This window comes from Fistularia commersonii, chromosome 34, assembly GCF_037954325.1.
Source record: "Fistularia commersonii isolate RoL2024-O1a breed Wild chromosome 34, RoL_Fcom_v1.0, whole genome shotgun sequence".
NCBI classification, from domain to species: domain Eukaryota; kingdom Metazoa; phylum Chordata; class Actinopteri; order Syngnathiformes; family Fistulariidae; genus Fistularia; species Fistularia commersonii.
Window position 1 is genome coordinate 6,836,501 of NC_141317.1, and position 23,688 is coordinate 6,860,188.

The following is a 23,688-nucleotide window of genomic DNA, read 5'->3' on the forward strand; positions in this document are numbered from 1 at the left end:
CATTGGCTTCTTTTATACAATCAACCTGAATTAAAATCATGAATGGCTCAGCACTTTATCTGATAAGTGATTTGACATGAATCTTGTTTTTTTTTTACATTTCAAATTGAACAGACACATTTTAGAGGTGTCACTATTTTTAAGGTGTGCATGAATTTACAAAAAAGAGGAAGGAAAGTCAATGAGTAACAGTGGAAGTACTAGAATAGTATATCTCCCATTCTGTATAAAAGATGAATCAGCTGCATGTGACAAATGTATATTTTTGGATTAACAGCCACAGTAAAATGAAAGTGATACAAGAACTGTACAAAACAGAGGAAGATGTACATCACATTTCCCCTTTGCTCATCCCTAAAATCATCACAGATGGTGTTCATTAAAATGCACAAGAGCAATCAAGGACAGCTGAGTTCTGCAAGACACAAATTGATAAAGCTTAATGTTTTATATATCTAAACAACAGACAGCATTGTGTGCATGAGCAAAGGAAAGCCTCAAAAGGTGTGGACAGTGTGCCGATTCCTTCATTTCTCTTTCTGCGATAACGTTTTTTCAGATGCAGTTGCAATTTAGTGTTTTAGCAGCTCATTTCATTTTCATAGCAGAAGTTGACATGTTTATATTCTTGTTATTTAATCTAATATACAATAGATACATCCAAGTTAACAGAGCCGCACTGAAGGAATGTTAAAAGATAATCAGCGTTTTGAAAATCCATCCTAAATTTTGGATATATCAGCTCCAGAGATATTCTTTCTTAAATAATGGTACTGAACAGAAATGAGCTTTTATTGCTCGAAGCAGATTCTGTGGTTTTAACTTTGTTGCTATAGTAACTCAATAAGTAGCAATTCACTTTAATTGTCCTTAAATTAGAGCCACTCAAAAACATTTGTTAAACATTTGTCACACACACACACACACACACACACACACACACACACGCACGCACACACGCACACACACACGCACACACACACACATATATATATATATATATATATATATATATATATACATAGATAGATATATATTGCTTCCAGGGAGAGAAATGTTTGCAGGTCTTTATTTGATTGTGTGTGTGTGTGTGTGTGTGTGTGTGTGTGTGTGTGTGTGTGTCACAGTGTCCTCACACTGTATGACAATGTGAAATGGCAAAAGCTATAAATACAAATGCAGAGGTGGCTCCTTGGTAACGAGCAGAAAAAGTATGATGGGAGCGCTAAGACGTTGGCAAAACTTTTCATACTTGCATGTGTGAAAAGAAAAAAAAGCACAGCAAGGGAGAGCAATTTTCATGACACACCACGAACCACACACTGTTCCCAGGAACAAACACAGGCACCAGAGGGAGGAAAAGGCCACATCGACAAAGAGAAACACCGACACTGAAAGACAGAGAAATGAAAAATGAAAAGTATCTACAGTCGATATGCAAAGGGACAGATGGATTAGTCCTCGCTTCTTGGCCTGAGGCACAGACTATAGGAGGAGGTGGCAAAAGACTGACTGGTCAGTAACTCTTCAGGGGTAGCTGTGAGCTTTTTTTAAAAATCTTTAACAGCTGCCACGAAGACACGTTCCCATGGAAACACAGGCAGCACCGAGAGTGGGAAATATCTTTACAAAACTGTTGTGAAAGCTTTCCGTGCGACCGTGAGCACGGGAAAAATGTAAGATGTGAGGTTCGACGACGAAAAGGCGTATGAGCGGTGTCTCAAAAAAAAGAATCTGAATGTGATTCATGTGTTTGACCAGACAAACCAGTTTTGTTTCGAAATGACATTTATCCCTTTTGAAAAAGGGATAAAAGCGTGTATAGCGATGTTGACACATATTTGGATATCTCACCTGAACATCATCTTGATCCGTCCTATGGTGGTCTTTCAACAGTGACGTCCGCGCTCCCTCCTCCCGTCTGAACCCCTTTTCTCTCTTCATGTCTGGACTCCAGAAGTTGACGTTGTTAATGCTGGGTCCTGCTCTGCCATCCCTCCCTTCATCCAGTTCTCTCCTCAAGTTTTCATTCTCCCTCTGAAGGTCCCTAAGCTGAGCTTGGAGATCGAAGGTGGCCGTTTCTCCTTGACAAACTGCGTCCACGTCCTGCGCATGTCTCCCGGACTGGCGCCTCAGACTGGACGTTCCTGCGGAAGGCAAGCTGTGGTCTCCGTAGTGGTCAGGTGGGTGATGCGCTCCGGAGGAGGTGATGTTTGGGCTACTGCCCGTTCCTGCTGCCCGGCCACAGTATGATGAGCGACTCGTGCTCCTACCGAGTGTCATGGTGCCTTTGGGGTAACCACCGGAGCTTTCCAGGGAATCCCGCTCACGGGGATACATGGTGCCAGAAGTGGCATAAGCGGCACTCAAAGACTGGATATTTTCCATGGACAATGTTTTGCCCCCTGGAGCAGTGGCTGAACCGTGGGTCATCCCTTTGCTTGTTAACGTGCCAGGTTTGCTCTTTGAGCCCGGCCTCAAACTGGACCCTTGACCTCCGGCCAGCTTAGAAGTTTGTGCAGGCGGGCCTCCCGACACCGAGCCCGGTTCCAGGCCGGAGCGGCAGCCTGGCGCTGAGCTTGCGGCCTGCTTGCCTTTCCCCTGTTTAGGGGACCTTGAAAAGCGAGAATGACCTGTGCCGGCATCAGCGTGTCCGCCGCTCTTTGAACCGGCGGACAGCTTGTTCTGCGCGGGCTTCGCTCGAATATTTAAAGGCATATTTATATGGCGGAAAAGGACAATGGAGAGGGCCTGGTTGGAAGTAGCGTCATGATCATTTATGAAACCCTAGCGGATTAGATGGTTGAGAGAAAAGGCCATCCGCTGGCCTCTCAATTTTCATTTGTCCGTCCTCCATTCCTACTCATTCCTTTCTGATGATTTTGGCAGTGACCGTAGGCTTGGAGAGGCCCGGACAAACCAGCGGAAAGATTTCAGCTAAAGAGCGAGACATCATGGATTCTAAACAGATCAGAAAACATTAAAAGAACAATAAATCCTTCAAGCACCATCACCCGAGAAAATGAATTATATCTAAATATCTGATGAACAAGCCCATCTATCAGTGCTCTGTGCTTCTTAATACTCGCCGTTTCCAGGTTATCCATTTCAGCACCATAGACAGCTCTAAATCCACTTTCCAAAGCATAGATTATCATTTCTGCTCAGGTCAAAAGGAAACAAGGAAAATGCTGACGTTGGTGCCGGACATGACAGATCCCAGAAGCGGTTTATTTGCATGCATTCATGTGTCAGTGTGTGTGTGCATACGAAATTGAATGCATGAGTCTGGTTAAAGTTTGGTGTGTAAACCAAATATGCTGAAGCTTCACTGAACAGTTTGCTGGACGTGCATAAGACATAACTGTCAAGCCGGATGAAAATGATCTTTTGTTCATGGGTTAGGGTTAGGGTTAGCATTAAGATAAATCATTACATCTGAATGTAAGGTGCTATTTTTATGAAATGATAGTGGACATAACAGAGCCAAAGACAGGGCCTGACAGTCACTGATCAAAATGTTTACATCAGTTGCTTACTTCATTAAACCGGTGTCCACTTTCTCATTGTAGTTAAAAATAGCACGTTACCCTGGATGCTTAAAATGACTCTTGAGCAGATAAAACGATGTCCCCACTGATTCAAAGCGAATATTAACACGGCCCGTCATGAACCATATATTGCGGACTGCGAATCACATGCAAATCCAAAACATAATCCCTCCTCTAATCCAAAGGGATTGGGCGTGGGGAGCCAGTGCACATGATACAACCAACAGATTGGTTCATTCTCTTTGTCACTCATAACAGAGCTGTCAATCCCTCATCCATCACATCCTGGGACTGGGGGAATTTACTTTTACGCACTGGTACGAGAAAAGCGGATCTTGGCCAAGTGGGGTTGTAAAATGACAATAAAAGTGAGTGATAAGCGTGGATTTTAAAAGACAATTTTAAAAGTGCACCGACGTAACCGCGCACCGCAGCCTCGTCCGACGCGGAGGAAGACCACGCAGCTGCCGCATCACTCCCGCGTCCTCGCCGGGGGAGTTAGCGGACAGCTGTTGCCGCGAACTGTGACTAAAGTCCCGCATCCCGACGACATACGATACAAACCCCCCTCTTTTTTTTTCTTTTTGGATCAAAATGCCCCCTTCGATAGAAAAAAAAAAAGTGTAAAACCTGTTGGATAGCTGCGCGTTTAAGCCACGCGTCGCGCCGGTAACTCCATCTGACGGCGTATCCAGGACGCAGACGCCGGCTGAAAAAAAAAAAACTACTACGATCACGGAAGGATTAGTTTCTCATAAGCGCGGAGCTACGCGACTTCACCGCCTTACATAATGATTCATTTCCCACCCAAAAAAAAAAAAAAAAAAAAAATTAAGGAACAAACGGTTGTTTTTAAGTGCGCTGTTAAGTCCAGGTGCGGGCGGGAGAGGTGGTGTCTTACCCCCGCTCCATCACGGATGAATCCCGGCCGCGCTCCGTCCGACCTCCGCGCAGAGCTCCGTGATCTCATCGGCTCATCTCTCTCATGACCTGGCCTGCATTCGGGGTCCGCATGGACGCGCTTCTCCGAGAGGCGCGTCCACGACAACCGCCGCCAGTCAGCTGGCAATGATTGAAGGATATTATTATTATTACTATTATTATCATTATCATTATTATTGTTGTTGTTATTATTGCAGCTTTTATCATTATTCTCCCTTCATTTGCGATGGAATTTCTCCAAGGTTGACCTGTTTGTCATTTCTTTACCACTGGGGTCAGAAACCTTTTTTTGACCAGGAGAGCCATAAAAGCCAAATATTTCTAAATGTATTTCATTGAGAGCCATATAGTATTTTTTAATGTATAATATGTCTTATTTTCAATGCGACCTCTGGTGCTGCTTGGTTTTGTTCGAAGTGTCGCTTTATATTTGACCGTTTCATCGCTGCAATTTTGTCATTGTGTATTAGACAAACAGCAGATCCAAATGCAAATTCCTCTGTCCGCGCAGCTTTGAGTGCACGGTAATCATCATGTTTTTTTCTTTCCGCCATCATTTCCGTGACAAGGATTGAAGCAGATAAACTAGTTGGCTACCTAATAAAATTAATTTCTTCACCTTTACAATGACCCGGACGTGCTCGGAGGCCATCGGTTCCCGGCCCGACCGACGGGTGACCCGTGAAATATATTTTCAAAATTCATTTCTGTTTATCTTAAAACGACACAGTATTATGAAGAAATATCACAAGTATTTTAAAATCAGTTCCAAACTGTCAAATCATCTGGGAGCCATATGCAATCACAGGCAGAGCCGTATATGGCTCGCCAGCCATAGGTTTACAACCGCTGGTTTACAGCATACACTATGTGTATATGTAGTTTATATTCCAGGGGTGGTCGATTATTATAAATTATAAATTTCGTATTTAATTTTTATGTGCGGGCCATCTAGGTAACATGTAAATTGAAGAAAATTAAAATTGCAATTGAAATATTTCACTTTGGGGCATTTTATTTCAAATTTAAAATCATTAATGATCATATAAATGTACTGACATTATTTTGTAAGTTATCATCCATACAAAATTAAACAAAAGGGAAAAATGAGGAGTTTCTAAATTCAATGTTGATTGAAGATACTTATTAAAATATTCGAAGAAAATAGTATGGCGGGCTGAATAAAGAAGCAAAACAGGCCAGACGTGGCCAGTGTGCCATAAAATGCCCAGATGTGGTATATTTATATTGTTTATATTTGTTTATAAACCCCAAAATCACACAAAAACACTTGCACAAAAAACTCACGACATATGTACATATTGTAGCAAATCACAAATGTTGGGGTTTATGTTGATACATGTTTTATTAGGGTTATTAGGGTTGCTGGGAATTTTGTGGGTGTGGTTTGGGGTGCAATATCTATCTCTCTATCTATCTATCTATCTATCTATCTATCTATCTATCTATATATATATATATATATTTACATATATATATACACACATATATATATACATATAGATATTTGTGTGTGTTTATATAACAATACATTATGCTGCCGATTAGTTTTGAAAACAAAAGGAGAGGTGATGTGTGTGAGTGTGTGTGTTTGTGTGTGTATGTATGTGTGTGTGTATGTGTGTGTGTGGAAATTACAAAACGATGCAGCTGCACTTTCCATCGACTGAATATAACCCAGACGTCAAAAGGATTATCTCTCTCTGTGCTGTATGATTTTTCAGAAATGACACACCATGAGTAGAAGGGGATTTCCAGCATCAATTTCATAGTAATGAGCAATCCATTTCTTTATTATTATTATTATTATTATTATTATTATTGTTGTTCATAAAATAATTATATCAGTCTGTATTTTCATAGAACTTGTTTCTTACCCAGTCATTTGGAAAATTATCAAAATCTGCAATAAATACGCAACATTTTCCATTGAGAAAATATGCTGTTGTTCTTTGACCATCAGTATTAAGGACTTTAAAATGACAGGTGTTTTCTGGGGATAAAAGTTTGAGATTCGATTATCATGATTCTGATAAACACTTCCACTTCCCCTCAATGAATGACCAGGGGGAAGTGAAATGTAGATTTAAATAGGTGGCCTCAAGGGAAAGAACATACTGTCATTAAACAATCATTTACTCATCTTACACACTTTAAATCAAAACATACATTTGATTAAGATCATTTTTACAATATATGATCAGCTTTTAATACAAAGTGAATATCCATGTCGCTTTTTACTTTCTAGCCACCAATGGACCCCATGGCAAATTTGAAAGTACGGTATATATGAAAGGAAGTGAGAGGAAAAGCAACTCCTAAAGCACATCATTTATAAAGTAAAACAAAGTAAATATTCAAAAAAGTAAATTTAAATATTTCAGTAAAACAACACATTTTACATCTTATGTCAAACTAGGGAATAAACAGCGGTAATAAGCAGAAAATGATTAATGGACGTTGTGAAAGAGTATATGAAGGTAGTTGGTGTGAGAGGAGGATACAGAGAATAGAGTTAAATGGAGAAAGTTGATTCACTGTGGCGACCCCTGAAGGGAAAAGCCGAGAAGAGAAGAAGTATAAGCAGGAGATGGGTTTCATATGAAACTTTCAGACATGTTCTGGTCATAGAATTTGAGATTATCTGACGAGAGAGCGATTCGCATTTGATTCCAGAAGAGGGGTTGAGCCTTTGGGTTTCTAGGCCAGGACAAGACAGACTTCTTGCACAGCCTCTTCCTTAGTTGAAGGTATTTCAGTTTTGGAAACATCTCATCCAAAAGAACCAACACAGCTACGTCCACCTAGATGGGTAGAGTCGGACATGATTTTGTGGCAAACACGGTATATAAAATGACACGCGATTGTTGTATTACTCAGAAAGATAATTAAACACACCTTCTCGTCCAGAAGTCGCTGCTGAACCATGTAGAAAGCCTGGCGGATTATACCGTTCGCTGAGTCGCCACTTCTAGAGAGCACAAAGACTGTCTTCACACTGCTGTAGACAGCGCTATGCAGGTTTTCAATGCATGAAAGTCCAGGGATCCAATCCCTTTCTTCCAAACACAGACAAAACCTCCTGTGGCCCGTGTTCTCCAGTTGGACAGTTAATTCATTGTAGACCCAGTCTCTCACAGCCTGGTTGCTGGTGTCAAAAGTCACAAAAGCATCGTAACGATTGGGTGAATCACCGACCACTAACTGGGAATATCCTTTAAGTCCTGCCCAGACAACCTGTAAGCAATACCACACGTCCCAGCCATAGAGATGTTTCAACAGGGGCAAAACAGTCAATACAGTAACTAAGAAGGAACTGACCAGAAAGGCTAAGCCACCGTATATGTCTTGACAAGAACGCTGGTCCATAGACAATATGCTCTTACTGCGTTGCGACACTGGATATTCACAAGTCATCGCTGTGGTGAGGTAGGGAATGTTTGTTGTCGTAGTACGCAAGAAATCGGAAAACCAGGATGTGTCACAATCACAAATGAAGGGGTTGCCATGCAAGGTGAGTACCTGAAGTGCACTACCATTGTTGAACGGGCCAGGGAAAAACTGCTGGTTCAGAGCTGTAATTTGATTGTTGCTCAGATAGAGGTATTGCAGGTATTTTGCCTCGCTGAAGAAATCCAGAGGGATCGACTCCAGATTATTATTACTGAGGTTTAAAACTGTAAATTCAGCACCAAATTCAATTACCTCATTAGGCAAACGAGCCAGGGAATTATGACTCAGATCCAAGGCGGCTAAATTGCGTAACGTGTAGATGTTTTCCCAAGGGAAATAAACCATCTGGTTGTGACTGATTCTGAGAGACTTTATACTTTTGGGAAACCTCGGAAGTATGTCTTGTTCGATCAATCTTAGGTTATTGTCAGAGATGTCCAAGTATACGAGGCTTGTGAGATTTTGGAAAAAAAAGATGTATTCATTCTTACCAGATCCCCACATGATGTCCAGGCGATTTCCATTAAAGTAAAGACATTTTAAAGAGCTGCTAATCAACCTTTGTCCTATTCGTGCCTCCATGCCATTGTTTGCCAAACTTAGGACGTGTAAATTAACCAGATTTTGAAGGAAGGTCAAACTATGGCCCATCCCCTTCATTTTAAAGTGGAATTCATTGTGACTTAAGTCTAATGCCTTTAAAGTTTGATTAAGTTCACTGAAAGCTTCCTTGTAATAAAGATCGAGTCTGTTGTTGGACAAATTCAGGAAAACCAATTTTTTCATGCTATTAAACATTCCACCAGCCAATGTCTGGCTCATGTAATTGAAGGAAAGATCTAAGCAAACAGCATTTTCCATGCCTGCAAACATCATTTTGTTGAGAGACAAAATATCATTTTGGGAAAGGTCAATTGACAGATTGTGAGAGCAAAAATGTTTTTTGAACTCAAATATCGATGGAAATCGTAACACATTGTACTCTAACATTTCCTCTTTGGGCGACCGGTCGGATTCCCGGCTGTGACTTCCGTCTATAAAATCTTGGTGGATTGAAATAAGGGGCAAATCACGCGTATGCCGAGTGAAATTGCCGCTGCTACTTTGTAGCGGCGTAATCTCTGACGATGGATTCATGCAGTTTGGAAGAAAATTAAGCATGTTTTGGGAAAGGTTAATATCAATGAGAGAAGGTGACTGTTTCAGAAGTCTTAAATCAATCGTGTTAATGAAGTTCATTCTTAGTTCTAGGTTTGTTAGACTGTGGAGCTTGGACAGCACATTAAAACTAGAATTAGAAAGTTCATGAAAGAAGTTGCCACTCAGAAGAAGAAATTTTAAACGAGACATATTTGCCAGTTGTTGCGGGAGGATCAAATTCTGAAACGTTACCTGCGGTTCATAGTTATAGATGAGGCTAATCCAAGTGAGGCCCTTGAGCTCAGTGAAAAAGGTGCCGTCCCGAATGGCTTTTGACAGGAGATTGTCAGAGAGGTCCAAACTCTTTAGATTGGTCAAAGGTCTAAAAAGGCCCACGGGAAATGACCTCAGCGAGTTTCCCCTCAAACTCAGGAACATAATAGAGCTTTCCTCCGCATTGAAAGTGTTTGGGGAAAGTTTTAATGGGTGGTTGTCAGGGCAAGGAAAGCACGGCCTGGCTGCATGGTCACAGCGCTGACAATTCCACTCTAAATTCAAGTACTTAAGCAATGTAAGATTAGCAAAAGTTCCCTCTGAGACCTCTGTTATTGCATTCTCTCTTAAATCCAGACTCTCCAATGAAGTTGGCAACCCACTGGGAACAGAAGTCAAATTATTAAAACCTAGGGTAAGATTTTTGAGATTGCATAACTGTCTAAAAACTATCTCACTAATGTAATAGGACTGGTAACATGGGTTTTGGTAAAAACAGTTCTGGGAAAGGAGGAGCTGTTGCAGGTTTGGAGTGTTTAGAGGGCGAGTAATGCTGACGATCTTATTGCTCTGCAGATCGAGGAGCCTCAAGCTTTCAGGTAAGCAGGGTATGGTGGTCAAGTAATTCCCAGACAAGTACAAATTCTGTAGTTTCTTCAGGCTCTTGAAGGCACACGAGTCGATCTTCAGCTGGCAAGAGCTGTCTTCCGAAGCTCTTACGTAACCAGGTTTACAAAGGTCTGTCATTTTAAGAGTGAGAAGGTTTGGCATTCCTGAGAAAGTACGCAGCTCCACTTGCCGTATTTTAGTCCGACTGAAATCGACTGTCACAACAGTGGTGGATTTGATGGCAGGAACTCTGATGATTGGTCTGTCACTGCAATCTATAGTTGTGACGTTATCATCAGTGTCGCATGGCAGGAACATGGTATTGATGGTCCTCGCCAATGGCAAAAGTTGAAAAAGGATCAGTGTACTTTTCAAAAAGTCCTGTCAAGAAAAAAAAAAAGAAAATCAAATAAATAACTCCACTGTAAATAGAAAATTACATTATCCCCAAGCTATACAGTCTACCTCAATGTCACCATATCTACACAAATGTTACAGCAATCTTTTCTTTGAGGAACTGAAACAACATATATCTGTTGTGAGAGTTATTACTTTAACAATTTTAAAAAGGTTAACTACGTAAAAATATTTTTCAAAATGCCACTTGATGTGATCACAATGACACTACACATTTTAAAATGTGGGTATATTGAGCGCTTTGCAATGCAATCAATTCTATTTAGTATTTTAAACCATGTTTCATATTATACATAGATCAACAAAGCTAGAAGATTTCTGATCATTGACAGTAAAAATTTAGCTCGTTTTAGAGTTCTAAAAATTAATATAGCTTCTTTTTCAACCTACCATATCACGTTTTGCAGGTATTCCTGAAATATCTTTAATGTAGACAATGAGCTGTAGACTGCAACGAAGAAACCGTATAAGTAAATGCAGAAGTGAGAATTGGCATTGACCAACTTGATGTAAATCAGATGGGCACTTTCAGAGTGGGTTGGAAAAACACACACAGCACTGACAGATGATGATGACGCCCTCTTTTTTTGGGATACTCTCTGTATCCGCTTCATTCATACCAACTAACTTCATGTCCTCTTTACTACATCCAGAAATCTTCTCTTTGGTTTTTCTCTATGCCTCCTGCCGAACCCCAGCATACTTCTATCAATATATTCAATGTCCCTCTTCTGTACATGACCGAACCATTTCAGCCAGCCCTCTCGGACCTTATCTCCTATGCTGTTCTTAAAGCAAATACTGCATTTGCAGCCATTTTAGTGCATGAACCAATACCGCTTTTTAAAACTGCTGACTTCTGCTTTCTATAGTTTCCAAACTTTATTCTCTAGTGAATCAACTGCACATTTCCCTTGTTCTTAAAAGAAGGGCACATCACACTTCTCCATTCCTCAGGCATCCTCTTGGTCTTTGAAATATTATCAAATAATCTAACCAGAAACTCTACTGCCAACTCTACTCGGCGCTTCCATACCTCCACAGGTATATCATAAGTACCAACTGCCTTTCCCCTCTTCATCCCCCTTGCTTCACCTTTACTAAGCTCTGCAAATTTGTGTTCCACAAGTTACCTCTTAACCCTCTGCTCTTTCATCAGCTCTTCAAAGTACTTTTTCCATCTTCCCATCACTCTTCGAGCATCTATCAGAACATTTCCCTCTCAATCCTTAATCACCAAAGCCCGCTGTATAATCCTTTACAATTCTTTCTGTTTTGCCAACCTATATAAATCATTCTGCCTCCTTACTGCACAGCCGAGCATACAAGTCATCGTACGCCCTTTGTTTGGCCTTTGCTACCTCTACCTTTACTATGCCCTGCATCTTTCTGCTCTCTCTTCAAATGTGAAGGTTAGCAAGGGAGTGTCCAACTCTGCATTCATTCAACCATCATTTCTGCTTATCTAATTATTTTCCAGAGGAAACACCAAGTACTATGCTACCGGTCTCCCTGATCACATTAGCTACAGTTGTCCAGTCATCTGTAAACTCCCCTTGACCACCCAGAGCTTCTCAACCCCCTCTCTTTTTCAGTTTCCACCACTCTGGTCTGCCATAATCCTTGTCAACAGATTCATCCTACAAACCAACCATGCTTTCTGGATACATTCACCAACCACTACTTGGGAGTCACTGATCTCCTTTAGATTACAAGATCTGTACAAGATGTAGTCTACCCATGTCCTCCTATCTCCTCTCTTATAAGATACCCTATGTTCCTAAAATGTATTAACTCCATCAGTTTCCATCCTTTTAGCAAAGTCTGCCACCCGTCCCTCTGTGTTCCTATCCTAGATAGCAAACCTGACCCTGACTTCTATTGCCTGCCTGATGATGTTCTCTACTAAGAAATCAGAAAATTAAATGCTGTAAATCTGAAGTGACATGATCGCTTTTAAAAATTCAAGTAAAAAGAAAGCCACATACAAAAGTATATTCCATACAGAATGCTTTTACAATCATTTTATTAACTATGATATATTTTATAAGTCATTAAAACAAGACATTTTAAGCAAACTTAAAATACAAATGATTATTGAATGTTTTCATCACCCCTACACAGAAGTAAACTAAATAGTCCCGTAATGTTTGTGTCTGAACAAAATTAACAGTAGCATTAAAAAGAATTCCCGGGGAAGCACAACTGCCCTTATCTATGGTGAAACAATACTCAATCTATTAAAAAAAAACAATTACCCACTGTATCTAGCTATACACTAAAGCTAGAAAATTTACAGTGAGTAAAGTTATACAAGGTGTGTCCTTGCTGAAGAACACTTTCAATGCTTTGGCTTGGTAGCCTTAAAACCTGGAAAAGGTATGTGGGTATCCCTCAAAACACATTGACATTTTGTGCTGGACTGTCTCCTGATTGTTAGTTGCACTAGATTTCAATATTCACCTTCAAATTTGATCAGTTCGTGTTGAAAATGAATTCTAAAATCTTGTCAAGATGCCTTAAAAGGCTGGCAAAGTTGGTTTAACTTATTTTGGAAAGTAGCACAAGAATGAACTAGGTTGTCATAGATAGTGTCAAAGGGTATAAGGTACATGCACCCTTCCCAAATTCCACAACAGATTAGCTTTCACATTGGTAATTTGTTGTAGACCTGAGTACTTTAATTCTATAGAAAGTGACAGTATATACTTGTTTGTCTGCCCCAGTTAGCATTTTATTTCATTTGTAGACTACAAAGAGCTTTCTATGGCCATGTTTGTTTAAGTCATGCTCTGACAGATTGGACATAACATCCAGTTAATTTCCCTGTGTTGGTAGGGCTGTTTATACCTGATGTGAACCGTGCCATAGTGTCAAGGGCTTTTACCCATCTAATGGATGATAGTCTTATCCATTATTTCCCAGGCTTGTCATTTTCACAGGCAGCACTGAAGATGTGACAACGTTGCCAAACCAAGTCAAATCTCAATGCAATTGAGGAGCACACACTTCAAGTTTGGAGGAAAAGATAAGGCCTTGTGGCAATATTGTAAAAGAAAAAAAAATTACATTTACGAATATCACCTGAACAGTTCAGAGAGGCTAGCACAAACAAGATAATAAGCGCACAACCAGTGTAGCTACTTAAGGCCATCACTGAAATAAGTGTTGAGTGAGCCACAGGGCAATGTTCATGAAGCCGTCGGACTCCGCATCCACCTTCGAGAGGGCGTGATTGTTCCCTGGGTACCACAGCAATCTAAACAAGTAAATATATATTATTGAATAAACAACAAAAGCGCTGTTATACCTGATATGACCAAAACAAAAACCATGCAATTCGTGCAATCTGCTTACCGTACTGCAATCTGCTTTGCTTTCAGGGCTCTGTAATATTCAATGCCCTGTTTGTTTGGCACACGCTTGTCGTCTTCTCCCAGTGTGAGCAATACTGGTGTCTGTACCTAGATAAGAGTAATCTCTCATCAGTCACAGTTACATAAAACCATAATCCACATGTGCAGAGTTGAGACAATAAAATACCTGTGTGACATGTTTGATTGGGGACTTGTTCAACATCTGTTGCCAAACTGCAGGTTCTGGTAGACAGTCTGTACTGTAGTCGTAGCCAGCTTCCACCATGCACCTTTAAAGTCAAAAGTATTGACAGTAGATCAAGTACACATGTGGTACATTCATCAGTTCCTTCAATGACTCAAAGGTCTTTTGATCAGTTCTATTCGTGACTGCAGAAGAGACACATGACCTTTGTCTCACTCAGAATGTCAGTATTTTGTATCTACTCATAGCTGGCGCCTGACTTGGGTTGCATGTTTGCCAAATCACCTGCAAGTACAAAGAAATTTGCATTCCAAGATTTACCAGTCCGGGATGTCTGTGCTGCCCATCATGGAGGCCAAGTTGATAACAGGATTACGGGCCACACAGGCCTTGTAGAACCCCGGATACTGGCCGATTAGATGACAGGCCAGGAAACCACCATGAGAGCCACCAGAAACTGCCACTTTCTGTACGTCAAACTCACCACCTCCAAGTACGGTCTCAACAGCAAACTAGTAGTAGGAAAAACAAAAGTGTGAAATAATAATATCAAAAGTTATGACATCTGAAACTAGTACTGAATTTTTCCTCAAAACATGGTAATGAGAACTAGAACACATCAAGACCTGTACTTGTTTCTAACAGGTGTATTTGACATCTGCCCAGTCGCATACAGTAAATGGTGAGCTATATACATATTGAAAAGGTACCTATTTCAATCTGTTGGAATAGTGACAATAAATTATAAATTCATATTTGATAATCAATTAAGAATATTTTCCTAGGGAGTGCAACATATAACTTGAGCGAATTAGTCTAATGACTAAAATGGTAGTCATGGAAAACCGATTTTCAAATCAGTATTTACTTGAACGTCTCTGACATCCTGGGTGCCCACATTGCCAGGCAATGAGAGGATACTGTCCTGGCCGTACCCAATGGAGCCACGATAGTTCACTGAAAAAAAACAAACCACCATTATTCCCTTCTATTGATCGTTGTTATAGTTTGACTTAAATAAATACTTTAACTGGCAAATTAAACTTAAGATAAGAATATTTGATCTACTTGTTCAGCAGAAAAGAAAGCTTCAGGGCATGTTGAGATTATTAAAACAAGCCGCAATCCGCATAAATATATACATATTCATTCATAAAATGGTAAGCATTTACTCAAAGTTCATAATTTATAGGCCAAAATCTCCAAGCAGATACATTCACCTTCTGTCTGCGAAACATGTTATTCCATCCCAGTAAAAACATACAAATCATGTGTTGATCAGTTAAATAGCATATTCACTTCTTTATATTCTTCTTTAAATGTAAATCAAGTCATAGAAAAGAGTCTTGAAGTTGCAAAGGAATATAAATTGTATATTTTACAAGTTAGGTTCTCTCAAACTATCCAAAGAGCACAGAAGAAGCACCATCCTGCAAGATTTACTTGTTGCAACTAAACTTACCTAGCAACACAGCAAAGCCCATCTTACATAACACAGAGGAAGACAAAAGCCACTCAGCGACAAACACTGAGTGAGGACCCCCTATGTAAAAGGGAAAAAAAAATATATATCTGTCATTTGATTACTCATATTGGCCATAATATTATAAATATCAGAGAAGTTTATGAACAGGAAAAAAAAATCTGCAACCTTCATTTTTGGGGTGAAATATGTAAAAAAAAAAAAAAAAAAAAAAAAAAAAAAAAAGAAATTCTCTTTTTCCTCTTTTCTCTTCAATTATAATTTAACAATAGACATTAAGATTTGTATAATAATTATCATGATTATTTTAAACACAAGAAACCAAACTGCTTTACTGCAACTACATTATGAATATATAACTATCACGAGAGTAACAAACCATGAGGGGTCACAACAAGAGGCAGCTTCACATCGTCCTTCACTTCATTTGGTTTAATTAGCAAAGCTTCAAAGTCAAGGCCAGCTGCAACACAGAAATACCAATAATTAAACTTTTTAAAACAACATGCTTTTACATCCATCTTTCTCAATAATTTTCAAACATTTATATACTTCAGTAGAAACTTTATAAAACCTGTAGGCGCAAAAAACTGGGAAATTAATATTTTTTAATCTAACGGTTTCACTTAACAGTAGACTTTGGAATTGTAATTTCTTAACTGAACAAATTTATCTCAAAACTTAATTCAAAGAGTAATGATAAATCCCATATAATTATCTGCCCTTAGTAAACGCCTGTTGACTTCAGAGATTAACCCAAATAAATACATACAAGTCCAATAATATTATTCTTACGGTATTGACTGTTGTCTTGTTCTGTGGGAGGAGTGAATGTCAAGCACTGCCAAGTAATATCTGGCAAAGTCTGAGAGTTTTCTAGAGTAACCCAAATCATATCCTCCTGTGAGTCTCTGGGTGGAAGGAAACCCACCCTCTGGAGATGCAAAGAGTTTCAGTAGATGATTGAGCAACATAGTAGCATACTTTCTGTCAATTTGAGTGTTATGAGCATCTAACCCAATCCCACAAAATGCCATATTAATGAATGCTTGTGTTTGGAAACTAATCTTACCAGACTTGGGGGGCAGTTTGGTGAGGAGCAGCTCACTACCATCAGATCTCTCTCCATGGTCAGTAGGCACCAGCTGCCAATGTCTGACTCTATCAACAAGCAAAAAAGGTCATTACATTCCAAACTCGTTTTCAGATGCCCCAATAACCTCTCATTGTGTACATTAAGTACAAAGAAGACAGACTCTACTTGAGAACTCTATGAATGTATGACTTACTTGAAGTCAGAGCAGTGACGCTTCCAGTAGTGATATCCACCACCAATAGATCCTTCGAAGAAAGCATTAAACACACAATACTCTTATTAAATGTCAAAAGACAAGCTTCATAGTCCTGTCTATTTAAATAAGTGGGGCTGTTGAGAAATACTGCTTTGTGTTGCAGAACAGTGGCCAGGTCAAAACAAGTATTATCTAAATCCACTGAATTAAATCTATTAAATCTATTGGTCAAAATATTAAAATACTAAGTAAAGCTCCTTTATCAAGCTGTAGATAGGAAGTGAAATACCTTGCGGCTGCGCTGAGGACAAGTTATGATAATGCGCTGACTATCAGCTGACCAGCACTGAGGGGACAGCTGGGTGTTGTAAATGCCAGTGAAGCCATCTGTAAAGTCAAGCAAATGTATCTAAGATTAATATACATGTTTGTATGGATCAGAAAGAGAGAATGCTTTAATGCCTGTCCAAGAATTCTTTCTTACCCTCTCCTGGTCGCTTCACAATATCCACAACAACTGAGGTCTTCTTGGTATACCAATCATACTAAAAAGAACAGCATTAACAGAGACTTAACAGAATTGTTCCAAAACATTAAATGTATGCAAATGTTGATTAATAAACAAATCTCTACTTCCTGTGAGGGATACTAATTGTTGTAAGTTAGGGTAAACATGCATTATTCTAGAAAACAATTCCTTCCTGTTTTACCATGCACAGCCTGCTGCACTGCATGTGTGGTCCATAGACTGAGATTTCCAGGTAAACAATCCGGCACTGATCTGGACTCAGCCTGGGAGAGCACACGCCAGTGGTGCCTGATGACAACTGCTCTGAGGGACCCAACAAAATACACAAATCAGCGGAATTTGGTTAAGAGCATCTTTTCCGACCCACTAATTAAAAATGTCCAAAATATGGGAATGTTGCAACAAAAAAAAATGTAAAGTTCACTCTAAATAATGAATACAATGTCTTCTTCAGTTAAAAAGGCATCATTTTTGATACTCTAAAAAAGCATCACAAATTTCTAGAGAAACAGGTGTCAGGTAGGGAACCCTTCAATGAAAAACTGAACTCGAGAAAACAGTAAAGCCTTGATTTAAAAAAGATAAAAAATAAAAAAAATAAAAAAATCACCCAAATGAAATATATTCTTACCATATAATGCTGCTTTCATTCATTTTGTTGGATAAAATGCAAGTGATTGAATTGTGTGTGGTACTATATTATTTAAAGATTCTTGTGTAAACTGTGGATAAAGGTTCATATTTGGAAAGTTAATTTCGGTAGCATTGTTATACACTTACCACATTTACCACCAGTAAGATCCACGTAGAATAACGATGACCTGAAGACAATCAGGAAAGATGTGAATAACACCAAGGTTTGTTTTTTTATGTTTCATAATTTTTTTCACAAAAACTCACACAATAGTGTATAGGTTTATCTAAGACTGAATCACCTTCTGTTAGGACAGTACTTGAGGCCAAGTCTGAAAGGCTCATGCCACCAGCCTACAAAAACCAAACCAGTATCATTTGGAGCCCAAAATGCCTGCAAAAATAGAGAGAAAGATAAGAAACACTAGAGTATATGCTCAAAAGAAATTCGCACCACTTAAAATAAATCCAATGTTCAAATGTACCAACCTGTCCTGGTGAAATATGTTCTGGAACTCCCTCCAGTACAGAGACATTGTCACCCTCAATGTCCAAAACACAAAGCACTGGGCTGCTCTTGCCAACAAGTGCCTCACCCCAGTCCTCATGGAAGACAAACTGCTCCCCCTGCCGGTAAGAAAAAAACACAACTGAAGCTTGGCATATTGCCTCAAAGAGCTCATTTTGAAATTGAATAATTGGTTTGTGTTTCAAGGAAATAACTGCATTGGCTTCACTTTATGGGTTTCCTTTTTGTCCCCTCTTATACTTTCATCTTCATCTGCTATAGAGGACAGCTCTGGCAACTCAGTCTACAATCAGGAAAAAAGAAAAATATATATCAGGGAGCATTTCTTTTGCTACAGGCCGGACGCCTGTTGACTACCACTATCTGTGTGCTGTATATTTTATCTTCTGTTCACAAGTCAAACTGATGTTTGATAGGAAAGGTTGAAATAGCTGTGGCATCCTCTGCTAAAAGGGTTTCAGCTCTGTGCTGTTGAAAATCCAAATCAAGATCCCAGGACTGTAAATTTCTTGAAAGCCTTTGACTTCCCAACCCTGAATCTTCCTCAGTTCATGAACTCCTAAGCCAAAGATCTTCAAAAATTATCCAAATCCAATTGCCACCAAAATGAATCACTGTTTAATTAATCACCATGACCGGATGACATAATAATCCTTTAATATTATTTGGATGCTATTCAACAAGCTTGCATTTTATAGATCATCTATTCATATATATTTCTTTAAAAAAATGTAAAAAATGCTTTTTTGCTAATTTCTATTAACAATCCAGCCATCTAATGAATATCCTTCGCCCCTCTGTGAATAATTTATATTTTACAAACATATCCAGTGTTGCTGACACACCTGGAAAAAAGATTCTGCCTTCGGTCTCTTTTTCTCAGCAACATATAACAGATGGGTCTCAGAATGGGACCACACCAAGCAGCCAAACTGTTCTAAGGACACACAATACATGGGTGTTTAATCATGGGCTGTCACATGTAAAAACAATTGTTAGAAAATATATTTAATACTCAGGTTCTAAATGTTCCATGACATAACTTGAGCTTTCTAAAAAAAAAACAATCAAAATGCTAAATCTTTAGAAAAATTGATATTCACAGAACAAGTCTCCTTTTAATGGGAATACAATAAGATTTGACAAATGCAATATGACTAAATGCAATAACTGTCACGCCTCACCATCATTGTAAACTTTCCCATGCTTCTTGAGGGCTGTTAGATTGACACTCTTCATCTTGATGTTTTTACTCCAGATCTGGAAGAAAGAGGGGTCAGTGGGGTAGGAGGCAGAAGGCAACATCACTTTATCTTCAAAACATTAAGTGCAACACAACGAATAAGCAGAACACTTTGAATTCATGGAATATAGCGGTCTAAAAAAAGGGCCACAAAAAAGCAAAGATAAATCATTTAGTAGGTTGAGCAAGAGATACAATTCAGATGTTAAACAACAGAAACAGCTGCAAACCTCTAAAAACTGTTTTTCCTCCCCACTGATTGTGCACTCTCTAACAACTGCCTTCATCTCCCCGGACGGGGCATCTTTGCTTAGCAGTCTGACAGAAAAAAAAACAAGTTTGGTTAAGTTTGCGGTTAATTCTACGATGACTAGTAGAACCCTGATCAATTAGATTGAACATACTCTCCTTTGACCTCAGTGCAGTTTCCTGAGGCACCGGAGAAGACCACTGACTTGTCATCATGAAATACTATGTACTGTCTGCAGAACTTAACATTTTCATTCCTCTCAAAATCACGCTGACTCCACTCTGCAAGAAAAAAAATACACCTATTTAAATGTTTGTCTAGATTTCTGCATGAACATCAATAAATATTCACACGCACCCGTGTAGATGTTGCTGTATTTGCCTCCATACTGAGAGGTGATAACAGGTCCCACGTCCGCCCTACTCAATGATGGAAAAAGGCTCAGCTCTCTGTAGAGTCTTGCAATTTCTTGGGGGTTAGTGATCACCTGACAACACGCAACAGAAGAACTCAAACAACGTCTCGTTAATACAAGCTGTGGTATGGCGCACAATGCCCGATTCATTATTAAGACAGGGAGCTAAGGTGTAGCGATATAATTGTCCTTAGTTTGCCAAAACGGGGAAAAGGGGGGTCAAATATATTGTCTGTATTCATACAAAAATAACTTAGTCATGTAACGACTGCATTATTTCCTTTTGGGCTTCCGTTTAATGGGCTGAAATAATCAACTCTAAATCAGTCAAACCGGTATTCCCGACGCGCTAGCTTAACATCAACACCAGCCAAAACTACCAGTGCGAATTATAAAAATGACCGGTCATGACAGCAGTACAGATAATTACAAACGCAATATTACTGTTAATGTGGAAGACGTGTTAACTTCTTAAAGACATAATAAACGCGGGTTAATATTATTCTTGTCAAACCTGTGACTCCATGGCTAAGTCGGTGTGTGTGTTGCTAGTCTACAAATGTCAAGCCGGTTCAGTGCGCCTCAGTTGTATTTGCCTATTGTCACACAGAATTCCACGACTCGTGACAACGAATCTGGGTTGTGGACCGTCTCTTCTTCGTTGACGCTTAGCCCAGGATTGCGACGCCGGATCGGGGCGCGTACTTCCCCCTAGCGGGCCGGAGTACTTACTACAACCCCCCACCAAGTACAACAGTAAATGCATCAGCCATCTCTGCATTTGCCCTTTTCATGTAGCAGAACCAGTTCTACCGGGTTTCTTTTTTTCTGGTTTTGTTAGAGCTCATTTATTAGTTATTTCTACAACTGTAAAGCCTGAAATATTTGCAATAATCAGAATACTTTATTAATCCCCAAGGGGGAAATTGCCCTTTGTTGAAAGCAGCGCCTGCTTTCAACAAACAAATCAAAGTGGAGAAGAATCAAAATAGAACTCTACATAAAAATAACAAAGAAAAAAAAAAAGCAGATCAAAGAAATGAAATAAAGTGAAATGTCAATACATATGTAACTTATCTTCTCCTTTCAGCTTTTCCCTTCAGGGGCCACCACAGCAAATCAACCTCCTCCATATAACCCTATTCTCTGTATCTCATGTATGTAACTTATATACAAGTACATGATTATATGTTGGATTTAGGTTTATATATAAGGGTCATTGCATAGGAAAGTGCACAGAAGACAATGGAACTATTACACATCCATCCATCTTGCCCAGCTTATCCGGAGTCGGGTCACAGAGGCAGTAACTGGAGCGCTGAGGCCCAGACCTCCCTCTCCCAATGTCCCAGGGATCCATGTCCAAAGAAAGTGCATCATAGCTGGGCTCGGGGTGGGCTACTGACATCTCCCCCCACCCCCACATCACCCCCACCTTAACTCCTCCACTCAATCACATGTGCATGTCTGGATCTCCAGGCACTCCACGCCGACGTCTCTGGGATTCGTGTCCAAAGAGAGTGCATCATAGCTGGACTGAAAGAATTGGCTGACATGCCCCCACCACCACAAAAACATGGTCCAGCTCCTCTGGGGGGACCCCAAGGCACTCCCAGGCCAGCCTGGAGACATAGTCTCTCCAAACGGAGAATTATTGCACATGATGATTCCACCGACAGATAATGTCTTAAGCACAAGACTCTGAAAAGACTGATCAGAATATCCACCCCATACTTATCGACTGAGATGACCAGAGCACACTGTGACTCCAGTAAAGCTTCTGAAATGTCTCTCTTTAAGTTTTTAGTCTGCGATCGTGATCAAATTCCAGAGTACACTGCAACACAAAACGACAGCGGGAACCTAAATCACTAGAATAAGACACTGGTGGAGGGACCTTGGACTCTCTGAAGAGTAGGGGGAAGAAATCCGGCTGATTGCTCACAGCTGTAGGTCCTTGAGGAGGGTAAGCCGCTGGTCGGGGAGGGCCTTGACACAGGAGGTACGGTTCCAAATTGGGCCTCTGTGAGCATTTGTTCATGTGTTCCAATCGTGACTACTTGGAAACAGAGGGCTTGACAGAGGTTGTCTGGGTCTGCTGGGTTACAGAAAGGAAATTCCGGTACCACGATTGAGGGGGAATGGTGGCTGGACCGAAGCTTGGGGCCGAAGGGGGTGAGGCTGGGTGGCAGGAAGCTGGAAACCAGAAACTCTAGAGATGGATAACACAACGTGCTCAGGAAATGTGCACAAAAGGATCATCTCACAAGAGATAGCTGAAACCGGCAGTAGCTGCACAAGCCAATCTAACAGTGAGCGCACCAATATCCTCGGCCGAAACACAGCTCCAAGAGAAGATGAGAAACAGGTGTGCTACAATCAGCCTCTGAGCCACAACTGGCCCCTGCAAAGAAAAAAAAGCAGAGGGAAACCCAAGAGCAAAACCCCCACAAAATTGACTTTTTCCCCGAGAGATGACTGCCGTCTCTTTATTCACCAACAGTGTTCTATTTATATTATGTGCTGCTTTTACTGTTGTCACAATATTGTTTCTTGCCAAAACTATTTTGCTGAAATATAAAAAAAAAATGACAATAAACAAACATGCAGGCCTTGTTGGAATGTCCTACTACTGAACATGCCTGCGGAGGTTCTCAGTCATCCAGGTCATGGTGAAATTTATCATTACTGAAATTGATAAATAAGTCTGTGATTTAACTTGGAAAAACAAAAAGCCCAAAAAAGAAGGAATTAAGAACCTGGATTCACTTTTAATATTTATAACAATTAAAATGCACTGTCAGAGGACACTCTGTCAGAGGACACTCTACTTTCTGCACTAGAACAGGAAGTTCAATCTTCCTCAGGAGCTGCAGGTTCAGCTTTACACTGCAGTCATCCAGAGTGATCTTTGTACTTCCATTATCGTCAAATTTGGCTCAGCAACCAAGCACGAGAGGAACAGATCGGACCGGAAAATCAGGACTACGATCGAATCATGGGTGCCAAAGTGCCCTCTATTCAGGATCTATAATCTCAGATTACAGGGCAGAGATGCACCAATAATAACATGTACAAGATCATCACTTTATTCATCATTTTATTCTCATGAAACTGCCTAATCTTTGCAGTAGCTCACTGGCAACATTCCTGATGTGGATCAACATCTTACTACTTGAAGACCTGCTGCTTGCTTTCTGCACTTTGTTTCCATTGTTGTTGTCCAGTCATTGTTTACCTCCACGTCAGTACAAGGTGCAACTGTCGACTACGTGAAAATACTTGGTCAATAAAGTTCATTGTGTCACATTGCGTGTTAGATGCGTGGTATTGGTTTGCCGCAAGGC

General features: G+C 40.1%; 3 protein-coding genes across 7 annotated transcripts in view; all 3 read right to left on the bottom strand.

Annotated features, from left to right (window-relative positions):
• LOC147214425 (ERC protein 2-like) overlaps positions 1-2,992 on the bottom strand; it is a 141,963-nt gene extending 138,971 nt beyond the window's left edge. For all 4 annotated transcript variants that reach the window (XM_086141664.1, XM_086141662.1, XM_086141665.1 and 1 more), the window contains exon 1: positions 1,855-2,992. In XM_086141664.1, coding sequence (XP_085997790.1) covers positions 1,855-2,718 — 864 coding nt within the window. In that variant the 5' untranslated portion in view covers positions 2,719-2,992. The remainder of the gene's footprint in view (positions 1-1,854) is intronic.
• Positions 2,993-6,633: 3,641 nt separating this feature from the next.
• Positions 6,634-10,876, bottom strand: tlr9 (toll-like receptor 9). The gene is made up of 3 exons (XM_086141824.1): positions 10,797-10,876; positions 7,413-10,370; positions 6,634-7,318 (listed from the first exon to the last, which is right to left on the bottom strand). Exons 1-3 carry the CDS (start codon positions 10,797-10,799, stop codon positions 7,112-7,114), a joined length of 3,168 nt encoding a protein of 1,055 aa, XP_085997950.1. The 5' UTR covers positions 10,800-10,876; the 3' UTR covers positions 6,634-7,111.
• Positions 10,877-12,407: 1,531 nt separating this feature from the next.
• Positions 12,408-20,994, bottom strand: LOC147214427 (acylamino-acid-releasing enzyme-like). 2 transcript variants are annotated; one of them, XM_086141576.1, is made up of 23 exons: positions 20,856-20,994; positions 20,284-20,413; positions 20,081-20,207; positions 19,907-19,994; positions 19,618-19,693; positions 19,279-19,370; positions 18,642-18,716; positions 18,394-18,531; positions 18,207-18,298; positions 18,052-18,092; positions 17,453-17,574; positions 17,227-17,287; positions 17,032-17,129; positions 16,740-16,791; positions 16,523-16,611; positions 16,246-16,384; positions 15,830-15,913; positions 15,430-15,510; positions 14,836-14,924; positions 14,289-14,479; positions 13,950-14,052; positions 13,764-13,870; positions 12,408-13,665 (listed from the first exon to the last, which is right to left on the bottom strand). In XM_086141576.1, exons 1-23 carry the CDS (start codon positions 20,865-20,867, stop codon positions 13,560-13,562), a joined length of 2,193 nt encoding a protein of 730 aa, XP_085997702.1. In that variant the 5' UTR covers positions 20,868-20,994; the 3' UTR covers positions 12,408-13,559. The 2 variants fall into 2 exon arrangements, with proteins under 2 accessions (XP_085997702.1, XP_085997701.1); XM_086141575.1 differs by lacking the exon at positions 20,856-20,994 and having other exon boundaries at positions 20,284-20,622.
• Between the last annotated feature and the right edge of the window lie 2,694 nt (positions 20,995-23,688).